Source organism: Ipomoea nil, unplaced genomic scaffold (genome assembly GCF_001879475.1).
Source record: "Ipomoea nil cultivar Tokyo-kokei standard unplaced genomic scaffold, Asagao_1.1 scaffold3100, whole genome shotgun sequence".
Lineage (NCBI taxonomy): Eukaryota > Viridiplantae > Streptophyta > Magnoliopsida > Solanales > Convolvulaceae > Ipomoea > Ipomoea nil.
Window position 1 is genome coordinate 835,269 of NW_017619528.1, and position 11,807 is coordinate 847,075.

The following is an 11,807-nucleotide window of genomic DNA, read 5'->3' on the forward strand; positions in this document are numbered from 1 at the left end:
GTTATGGACCATCAGACTTTTTTGACAAAACTATGCAATAAGTAATGAAAAATGAGAGAGGGAAAGGCAAAAGAGAAAAATAAATAAATAAAACCAAAATTGGGAGAAAGTAACCAGAACTGAGGCATACTTCCTAAGTCTTCTGCAAGTTTAACAAGTTGCTGATCAGAATCAGGGGAGATAACTCGATAAGCACGGATAGCTTCAGCAAATTCACGTATAGAAGCCTACGATTTAGCATACAGAACACTTCATAAGCAGGGACCAAACAACAAACAAACAACAAAAACTTAAAAAAGTGAACAAACATCACCACACCACAAAAACTGATGTTGTCTTGTTTTGAACAATCTGTCAAATGGGTGCATATATACATAAGCATTGTTCATTGGCACAATATGGTATTTATTGGGTTCATGGCACAAAAAATGGGATGTCATTATTCATAATTTTTCTGAAAAAAATTAAAAGATAATAGGTAGTTCTACAAATGACAAATTATTTCTGACCTCGTCTTTTACCTTGCTACGCAATTTCTTCTTAAAAGGTAAAATATTCAATTAGTAGCAATTTCTTATCTCATCTTTACATTTGATGAAATTATGTATTTAACTGTAGGTGAGTACTAGACAATCTCTTTTATGCCAAGATCCTAACAAAAAGAATGATTAAAACTAAGTTGAAATCCAAAGCAGTCAACCCAAGACCCCCCTTGAAATTTTAAAATGTTCACCAGATAAAATGTCATAGAAATCCCAGTCTGGAGGAGTGGAGGTTTTAGCTGCTTAAGTAAGCTATAGACTTCGACAAAAGTAGGCAGATAGGCAGATAAGTAAAAAGACAGTTCTACCTCATGACTAAGATGCCAAAGATTCTTGTCTCTACTATAGATGGACTTCTTTGTCACAGGTACAGGAACATTATGTTTCTTTGCATATTCAATAGCATCTTCTCTTCCCCTAATGTCCCACTCTCTCCCGGGGGCAACAACACTAAGTTCAGGATTCAGAGCATAGAAGGTAAGCTCAAAGCGAACCTGTAAAATAATCAAGGCCATATTTCTAAAGATGGAATCAAAGAGCAAGTCCAATGCACTTTGCAAATCATAAAGGAACATGGAAAAAAGAATAGAAGATCGTAAATCATGCCTGGTCATTTCCCTTCCCTGTGCATCCATGAGAAACAACATTAGCTCCAACTTCTCTAGCAACATCAACCATTGCCTAACATTACCAAAAGTGTGGTAGATCATAAGTAATATATAGTATAAGACAACAAATACAGAGAAATATACAACAATTGTATTTATGAATGGCCTTTCATTAGATGAAACTGAAAACATTTTTTAGATCTGATCATGAACAAAATGTGATTTCCCGGGCAGTCATCTAAGACATTTGAAGCAAAAAACATATTAAGAAATAATAAATATAAGAGATAAGAGGGTCAAGCTACTAACAATACAAGCGTAGAAACCAGATTGTAAAAGAAGATGTTCTACATGTAAGTTCTTTATGAATTCATGCGCTTTTCTCAAAGTTTTACCATATTCTTTAGTAAGGTTCGTGGAAATGATTGCTTGGACAACAAATGCAGTGTTCCATGATTGGCTGCCATTATATCCCTGTAAGTAACAAGTTCGTGAAAGAGTTTTAAGGAAACAGAAAGTGCAATACTAGTCTTATATGAACAAATTAAAATCAATCACACAATTGTTCAACCTGCATTTTCATGCCATCTTCAGCAACGTTGCTTTACTGACAAATTAAAGAGACATACTTGGACAACGACATCTCCATTATATGCATTAATGCTCCCTTTCTACCTCCTCTCCCATTATCAAATTTATTGAATTGAGATGAGAAAAGAAAATAGAATTGATAATTTCTTGCTATGTTCAAGCTGCTAGCTAAGCTAATATATGTCTTGTTACCTTCCGTTCTTGAAAAGCTCCAGGAATTGCTTCAAACCCTTTCCATGTATACCTACTCTATGCCTTCCTTGAAATTAAAGAACCTGAACAATCGAGGTCAAACAAAAAGAAGAAGACACCCTCAGTAATCCAAGTAATTAAATGGATCCAAAGATGAAGTTAATGCCAATTTAAAGATCTTACACCAACACTTTCAAGAACATTCACAATGCCATAGATCCTCCTCCTTTCAACCCCTAAACCACAACCAAAAATACCTCAAGTTCAGCACATACACTTTCCGGAAAAAAAAATGTTTAAAATAAACCATATGCAATAAAAGAAAATTGAAAAATTAGATCAGTACCTAGTTGCCTTGTTGCATCATCAAGCCCAATAGTTTCTATGCCTTCACGGTTATACAAGCTCAAAAAACTGCATAAACACACAACAATAAGCTCTAAGCACAAACTTGGCTTACATCAACAAATATAGACATAGAATTTAACTTTTTCACATGAAACACTTAAATTTTCATATCCAAACCAATTACTTAGCAAACAACCTACAATAGAAAATACTTGTCATAGAAAGATAAAACGCAAATGCTCACACAAACAGCTAACATGATATATTTAATGAGGTCATGCAAAATATTTGTTCTCTATTTCCTGTTCAAAGTGCATAACTGCATAAGACAAACAATTTAGAACCTCAAAAGACTCCAATTAATCTATATCAGTAAACCCTTAATAACATCAATAAATGCAGACTGGTCATCAAGATTCCTCTACCAATCCCGTTGATGAAAGATACCCACTCGTATTCAATCTTGTCAACAAGCATCTTCATAATCTTCTTCCTTATAGTGATCATTGCCCTCACATCTATGCAGAGGAACTGCAATTCATAATTTTGCAGATTGGTCAATGGACAGTCACAATTTCAACTAAGTAACACGACTAACAAGCAAATCCTAGGCGGTTCTCTCCCCATATAATCAGAAATTACAACTGAAATAAGCTCAGAATATTCATTTGAATCATCATCTCAAAGACTCATCAATTTCAATTTTACCCTACTAACCATCATTAAACGGATTCTTCTTCGGTGTTGCAGGTGGATGTTGAATCCTAGGCAGCCTTCTCCCCTTTTTCTTGCCTTTCAGCCTCACCTATACAAATTCACACACAAATATTAATTTATACAGTAACAATATACTGAATCAGAATTGGTATGCCAAAATAAACCTGGATATTTTGTGAATTAGACTCGAGCTATAAAGAAAAATGCTTACATTTTGAAATGAGTGATTGAAATCGGCGGTCTTCTTATCTCCTCATCCACAGTAGACTCAAATAATAAGAGTAAAGCATAAAAATCCATTCAGCTCAAAAAGATATATATGTCACAGAAAAGTACCTAGATAAACCCTACAATGAAAGAAGAGAAAAGAGAGTACCTCACGGCGGTCTGCTCACGCCGCTCCTATGAAGTAGCCACAGGTTTGCTCAATAGAATAAGGAAATTAAGGATTAGGGATTAAGATTAGAGAACTAGGATGGTGATGGAGACCATGGCAGAGTCGGGAAGAGGCGACAACGGGAGAGACTTTGGTGCAGGTAGAGACGGCAGAGGAGGTGGGATCGACGACGAAGAGAAGGCTGAGATAGCGGCGAAGGCGGTAGCGACGGCGTGCAGAAGTGGGAAGTGTTTGGCTCTGTTGAGAGATGCGAAGTGTGGTATTTGTTTGGACGAAGTACTGTGTTTGGGCAAAAATTATAGCGTATTTTTTGTTTGAGAGGAAAGACTTTTTTATTTGAGAGAGAAGACTTTTTTATTTGAGAGGAAGACTACTTTATGTAAGAGAGGGTAATAAAATAATTAAATTTTGCAAAATATTTCCGATCACCATGTAAATAGTGGTCGGAAATTCCGACCACTTTCCGACCATTACAACCCTCCGTCGAAAAAATAAAAATAAATCACTTTTTGCGATCAATTATTTGAGTGGTCGGAAATGAGGTCGGAAAAAGGCTAATTTCCAGCAGTGAAAGTAACTAGTGGACAATGCATATATACTTTGTATGTGTGTATACGTACTTCCTCTGCAAAGCAACTGAAATGTATGGATTATGGATTGAACCACTACTATGGATGACATTCCTCCCAAAGTCGATAGCAAAGTTACCACGGATGATGCCCGGCCCGGGGCAGACTCAAGGGGTTTGTGGCTCCAATGATCTTCTTACCAGTTACAACCACGCCATTTCCTTCCCACGCCATTGCCACAACAGCCTGCAGAAACAATATACTCCACAAGTCCATTAGAGAATGGCTTTTAAGACAAATCAACATATATCGTGCTTTTTAGCAAAAGCATGATCCATAATGATGTTCTTCAAACCTTTCAGAGAGAAACCTTTCTTCTCAAATCTACTAATGATTTCGCCAACTAATCATGATGAAAGTCTACTCGGTTTTTTTATTATTTTTTTATTTTTTTATTTTTTAAATTTTTTTTAGTCTGCTCCACTTTTTACCGGTCAGCCAGTCATTCTTCACTTTTTTTTCCTTCTTTATTTATTTATTTTTTTAATATTATTTTAATAGTCTGACCGGTCAGCACAACTAACCAGTCAGACTTGCTTACTCGTTGGCCAACCTTCTTCCGCTTTCCTCCTTTTCTTTTCCACACACTCTCTTTACTTTCTCTCTCTAGGCTCTCTACATTTACCTTTGCTCTTTTCTTCCACTTTGCTCGTCTTTCGGACACCATTAAATGCCACCGCTACAAGTAAGCCATTTTCTTTTCCATTTGTTGTTGTTCGTTGTTGTCTTGATATACAAAGTTGGCTGGCGACTGACCCTTACTAGGTGGCTTGCTGTTCATGGGGATGGTGCAATTGGCCGATCAGTTACTAATTGATTGATAAGTCAGCCGTCTTGGTTGTCTTTTTTTTTTTTTTTTTTTTTTTTTTTTTTTTTCAAGCTATTTATTTGTTGCTTTTTTTTTTTTCCAGGTCAGTGCTACGCCTAGGTTACATTGTTTGCTGTCTGGTTCGCAACCAAATCTTGACTCTTCTTTCCCCAGGTTCTGGACCATCGCAGGGCTTGAATAAGCGGTGAGGGATTCCTCTGGAGTTTAGATGGGTTCGATTGTCGATCTTTAGGTGCTGGCTGATCTTTCAAATGCGGATGTGTCTTCTAGGTAGCTGGATAGTGTAGGTCCAAGAGCTGATAATTCTTATTGCCAGGATGATGCTGAGCAAGGGGATGCTTCCAGTTGTGATCCTGCTTCTTAGATGATATGTAGCAATTTTATTTTTTTATTTTTTTTGTACAACTGGGTTTTGTAATGGAAATTTCTATTCTGCTTGTTTTGCTTTCCTGTTCCTTTTCTGCTTCTTTGTTTTGTGTATGTTATTTCCAGCTTTATCCAATTCCATCTATCTAGTATGCCCATCCGCCAAATATTTTGAGAACGTCGCCCGTTCTTAGTGAGTATGCCCATAATACTAGAGAATTTTGATTACATCTTCCGTTCTCAGCCAGTACGCCCAAAAGATTTTTGATTACGTTTCCCGTTCTCAGCCAGTAAGTCTAACCGCCAAAGATTTTTGAGAACGTCTCCCGTTCAAAGTCAATACACCCAAAAGATTTTTGAGAACGTCGCCCGTTCTCTACCAGTATGCCCAACCGCCGAATGTTTTTTGAGAAGCTCGTTCTCTGTCAGTATGCCACTCTGTCATTGGCTTTGAGAACGTCTCCCGTTCTCAGCCAGTACGCCCGACCGCCAAAGATTTTTTGAGAACGTCTCCCGTTCTCAGCAAGTATGACCAACCACCAAATGATTTTCGAGAATGTCGCCCGTTCTCTGCTAATACGCCCAACCGCCAATGGCTTTTCTGAGAACGTCTCCCGTTCTCAGCTAATATGCCCATCCGCCAAATATTATCCGAGAACGTCTCCCGGTCTTAGTCAATACGCCCAACCGCCAAAGATTTTTGAGAACGTCTCCCGTTCTCAGTGAGTATGCCCAACCACCGAATGATTTTCGAGAACGTCGCCCGTTCTCTGCCAGTATGCCACTCCGCCAATGGCTTTTCTGAGAACGTCTCCCGTTCTTAGCTAATATGCCCATCCGCCAAATATTACCTGAGAATGTCTCCCATTCTCATATTTATGATATCCCATACTCCTTTTGACCACTTCTTTTCGGTCGTGCTTTATACCCTGATGACTCCTAGACTCTACACTAGACTTTACACCGACTAGACTTCTCTCCTATAACCCCTAGACTCTACACTAAGCCCTTCACATGTAACTCCCCGTTATCTATTAGATTCCCCGTTATCTGATGTTGTCAGGTTCTTTACTCCGGCAGTTATATGCATTTGTTTCACTATGATCTGATTACTGCTCCATGCGTGACGACCAGTGAGGGGTTCGAAGTCCGTTGACCATCGAGTCGTAGGAAGACAAGTCGATCACTGAGTGGTGGGTAGACGAGTCGTCCATTAGGAGGTGGGAAGGTCCGTCGACCACTGAGTGGTAGGAAGGCGAGTCGACCACTGAGTGGTGGGAAGGCGAGTCGTCCACTAGGAGGTGGGAAGACGAGTCGTCCACTAGGAGGTGGGAAGACGAGTCGACCACTGAGTAGTAGGTGACTGAGTCGACCATTGAGAGGTGGGAAGGTCTATCGACCACCGAGCGGTAGGAAGGTCTGTCGACCACTGAGTGGTGGGATGGGATGACTGGTTTACCTAGATGACTAGTCGGGGTGACCAGCTAGGATGATTAGTCTGGATGACCAGGTTGCAAAGCACGTGATTAGTCTGGATGACCAGTTGAGGTGACCAACCCACCCGCGCAGTTTGCCCAAACTAACTACCAGAATTCAGAGGGCGTTTGAGGTGGTTTGTTGATATTGGAGGCAGGTTGTCTCTATTAGTTTGATTGTTTTACTCTAAATGATTTTATTTATATTGGAGGTCATCATCGTGTGACGCTCCCTATTGTCTTTATGTGGTGTCTGTCCTAGAGAGTGGTAGGACTACCAGGGTGCGAGTGACTAATAGTCTTTCCTCCTTGTCGTGGTTTTTAAATGCATTTACTTCATGAAAAGGGTAGGCGCGGGAATCCTTTCAGATCGAACTGATGACTTTATTAAAATTCTACGATATGATAGTCTATTGTACATAGTAACTAACCATGCGAGATTATTTTCCCAACCATTAATGGTGTTTCTTGAACCACCTTGAATTCCAAATGTGTCTTCTTGGTTTGAATTTGTAGGTCTTGCTTTCCTAGCGAATTATGGGCTTGTGTTTCCAATTTCGGTCTTCCTGTTCCTCACAGTCATCGTCTTGCCAATTGGGACATTCCGATGAGGGTTCTGTTTTTTGTTTAGTAGGGATAATGTCCCCTGCTAGTTGCGTGGGTAGTAGTGACCATTGGTTGGGGAGAGTGACCGATCTCCCTATATGGATGGGATCCTCAGCTGGTTGCGTGGGTTTCCGTGACCACTGGTTGGGGCGAGTGGCCTGTCTTTCTCTATGGATAGGATCCTCGGCTGGTTCCGTCGGTTGTAGTGACCACTGGTTGGGGCAAGTGGCCTGTCTTCCTCTATGGACGGGATCTTCGGCTGGTTCCGTCGGTTGTCGTGACCACTGGTTGGAGCGAGTGGCCTGTCTTCCTCTATAGATGAGGTTTCCGATCTCCTTTTGTAGAGTGGTGCATTCTTCGGTGGTGCGACCTGCCTTCCGGTGGTAGCGACAATATTTAGGTCCTCTAGCGCCTTGTTTCATATATAGCGACCGGTTGATTGGCTGTGAGGGGGGTGGTAGTGGTCGGCTCGTTGCCGATATATGGCGAGGTAATTTTGCATTGTACGCTGGTTAGGACCCTAGTTCGGGAACCGTTCTGTAACAGTGGTTGATGGGTTCCTTGTGGACGCTTGATTTATTTTTCTTTTCTGACGGTCGATCACCCAAATGTGTTCTTATATCTTCACAAGGCCGTTCTTCTTTCCTCTTCCTTTTCTGCCACAAGGCTTCCTCTGCATCTACGTATTTATGGGCCCACTGGATGGCTTGGGCATAGGTCTTGGGGTTTTTTCTTCGCAGGCTAGTGAGTAGATCCCCAGATCTTAATGCTTCCATGAACAATGTTAGCGTTGTTCGATCGTCCAAGTCCTCTGCTATCTGCATTTGTTCTTGCCATCGCTTTAGAAATTTTTCTAATGTCTCTGACTCTTCTTGTTGTACTGAAGTTAAGGCCATAGAGTATTTTTTGTCTCTTATGTTTCCAACGAAGTGCGTTAAAAACTGCTTTGCCAAAGTCTCAAAACAATTGATAGATTAGGGTGGTAGTGACGTGAACCATTGCTGCGCTGCCCCACTTAGTGTTGAGAAAAAGGCATGGCAGTACATAGGACCTTCCGCTACTATCATCCTCATCCCTTTTTGAAAGTCGATCAAGTGGTCATCGGGGTTGCCCGTCCCGTCGAACCTGGGCATCGCAGGGCATTCAAAGTCTTTTGGTGCGCGGTATTCTTGAATTTCTATAGAGAATGGGTTGGTGGATAGCGGAGATCGAGTGGCTGGCCGGTCCTTTCTACCCTTAGTCTCCATTTGGAGGTCGGGGGTCTCACAACAACTTTCTAGTAGGCCATCTGGAGAACCTTCTCTATTACGCTCCTCCCCTTGTGATTCTTGAGCGCGGGGGAATGCCATTTGTGCGGCTCTCGCTCGCTGTTGAGGGTTGAGCCTTGTTTTCCATCGCGGTCGTTTAACTGTTGGATTGTCTTGTCCCAATCGTGAGGTGGGGGCGTTGTTGGCTTGAAAGTCCTGGGCGGTCAAGGATTGAGACCGTGAGACGATGTTCACTGGATGGGTCAGATCTCTGCGTTCTCTCGAGTGATCTGTCCCTGTTGTTAACTTTGTCCGAATGATATTGACGAGGGGGGTCCAGAGGGGACTCGGCTCTCAGTATGCAGTTGCGCTGCAAGACTCCCAGGAGGTGCTCAGCGGCTTCCACTACAGTAGGTGGAAGTTCGACCGGTTGGGTCTGCGAGACGCCAATGACCGGTGGGCGTGTGCTCGAAGACTCTCCCCCTGTTCTCGAGGATTTTCCAGATTGATACCTTCCCTTAGGATCACTGACCGACCAGGTAGCATGTGAGGGGTAGGCCGACTGAGGGTTTCTCGTAGATCCCGAATAGACTGGCCAGTATTGGTGTTACGTCGAGTGTTCCCCATGATTAGGGTTTCGATCGTATGTTTTAAGTGTGAGGAACGAACGTAAACTTTTCGTATCGATCCCCACAGACGGCGCCAATGCTGGATTTATGACTTTTGGGCAGTCAACGGCAGGCCAACACTACCGTTAGAATAACGAGAATATAGGAAAAATATGGAGAAAATATAGGAACTTTTGTATAGATGAGTATTGCTAGTGAATAATGAAAGTCCTCCCCCCCCCCCATAGATGGAGGGTCTATTTATATATATTTTGAGCCTAGAGCCCTATAAGGAATAAGAATTTTAGACTGTCTCATATTGGGAGTCTTAGTTAAATAATAAGACCTACTTCTATTATACTAGAAATAATGACTCCAATTCTAATTATATTGAAAATAATAAGTCCAATCCTTGACAAACTCTTTGGTTGCTCCGTGTTGTATATCTTTCTTGGACTTCCTCGATCGAGTCGCTTTATTGGGCCGATCCATGTGGCCTGGGCCTAGTATGTTATCCATCAGACATATTTTTGACTTGAATTTGAGTTTGGAGATGAAAATCCAGGAAGTGTTTTGTTGTGGTACAGGGGTGTACCCGCGGGTGGAACGGCGGGTTGGAGGCCCACCCGCCGCCCACCCGCGGGGTACACGTTGTGGAAGGCTTGTACCCGCGGGCAAGACCATGGGTAGGGGCCTACCTGTGGGCCCACCCGCGGGGTACGTGTTGTGGATGTTAGGGAATTTGTTCCCCGTGATTCTTTTGACAAGGTATTTGGTCTTTTGACTTCCCGTTGTTCTTTTGTGGAACTATTTGAGTGTCTTCTTGATGTTTCGTATGTCTAGAACTATATGGTAGGAATCCATATAGGTTTTGGTGTCTTGAATCGTGCTAAGCGTTAAACATTGTGTTTCGTTGAACCGTGATGAGTTTTGTGTGTTCTTCGGAACTACGTTTGGTTTACCCGTTTGATAAGCATGCTAGTTCGGTGTTTAAATGCTAGCGTGTGTGTTGTTTGTACCTTCCTTGGTTGATGATAACTTGTGTTATTCTTCATTGTTGTTGTGGACTGTGATCCATTCCTTGATTGAGTATGGTTTCATATCTTCGTTGTGATCCGTTGATTAATTCCTGTTGTGGTTTTATGTGTGTGTGGCTTTACCTGGATTGCACGATTAGTGGTTTGGGACACTAGTCACCAAGGTATTGAAGTGGTCCTCGTGGTGGCCATGACGTGATTATGGAGTTGTGACCTTTGTGTAAGGTTAACGTGATTCTTGGGTGGCATGAGTTGCTGTGTGTGAAATCGGTACCCTCGTGTACTATGAAATCGGTGGTTCTGTTGGAGATCTGTTGGAGAGGGGACGACGGTCCTCGGAGGGAAAAGGTTGGACTTGGTGTACAGGGGTCCTGGAGGTAAAGGTTGTAACTAGACAGAGTACGGGGTACTATGCCACACCAGGGCTAGAGAACCCAGGTGCACAGGCCAACTAACTAATATCCTCGATAACGTAAATACATAAGCATGGCACGCAGGCCGAAAGGGAAAACTATCTACTCTACGCTCCAAATCTCTAGCGCGCTCCAGTGTCTACTTCTCTGTGCCTGAAAGCCAAATATATCTGTTCAGCGAGAGATGCTGGTAACCTACTCCAATGCGTTGAAATACATTATAGATAGTTATATATAGATATACGAAAACCATTTTGAAGCAGGAAGATATATACTTAGAAGACACTAGTTTTAAAACCAAGAATAGACTCGACATGTAGGGAAAAGCACATTCAACAGTTATAATCAAGCATATAGAGATACTAGCATATATCCTATGGTCACAGATTCACTTCATCTCATTCATATCATCATCCCAATTCGTATCTCATCACACACAAGCACACTTTGGTGGCGCCACAGGACCAATCGCATGCCCATACATGAGGGTCAGTGCGTATAGCTCTGATACGGCCCCGCAGCACCCTGCCTCGTATCGCAATACGAAGGGGTCGATCGCAACCGACCGATGAACCGCAGCTCATCATAATGTTTGATCGCAACCAAACAGTGGACCGCAGCCCAAGAGTAGTCATCTGACCGCAGCCAGGAATATGAACCGCAGCTCATATAAAACGTTTGATCGCAACCAAACGGTGGACCGCAGCCCGAGAGTGTAATTCTGACCGCAGCTCAAGAATAACCAATTTGATCGCAACCAAATTGGGCTAACATGCACACATAACACATAGCAAGCACATGCAACCCATATTAACACATCGGGAAAGGGGAGAAAACAGATAACGAAACCTATGTGTGGTCATCCACATACTAGGAATAATCCTAAGGGGTTCATACTTCTCTCACCTAGGCCAACGGGATACCAATTCCACTAGCATGCACATATATATACATATATAAGACTCGTTTATCCTACGAATGGTACCCGAAACATCAAACTAGAATTTAGGCACGATAAGCGGGGTCCGTTGGGACACCACGGGGGTCGGGGAAACTTCAAACGGGGAAGTCGGAGTCCCGAGTCGGGATAATTTCCAGTGGGTAGCCGGTGGGTGGTGGACCACCCGCCGACTGCCCGCCGGCGTCAGGTCTCCGGGCAGCGGGTGCCCGGCGGGCAGTCGCCTGCTCGACGGCTTCCCGCT

General features: G+C 42.5%; 1 protein-coding gene and 1 long non-coding RNA gene across 2 annotated transcripts; both read right to left on the reverse strand.

Moving 5' to 3' along the window:
* Positions 1-389: 389 nt before the first annotated feature.
* Positions 390-1,254, reverse strand: LOC109166451 (argininosuccinate synthase, chloroplastic-like). Its single transcript, XM_019315408.1, has 3 exons — positions 1,149-1,254; positions 851-1,036; positions 390-652 (listed from the first exon to the last, which is right to left on the reverse strand). The coding sequence occupies exons 1-3, from the start codon at positions 1,218-1,220 to the stop codon at positions 626-628; spliced, it is 285 nt and encodes a 94-aa protein (XP_019170953.1). The 5' UTR covers positions 1,221-1,254; the 3' UTR covers positions 390-625.
* A 1,288-nt stretch (positions 1,255-2,542) lies between these two features.
* On the reverse strand, positions 2,543-3,156 carry LOC109166452. The gene is made up of 2 exons (XR_002051664.1): positions 2,999-3,156; positions 2,543-2,812 (listed from the first exon to the last, which is right to left on the reverse strand). It is a non-coding gene; the product is annotated as an uncharacterized LOC109166452 (long non-coding RNA).
* Positions 3,157-11,807: the final 8,651 nt, after the last annotated feature.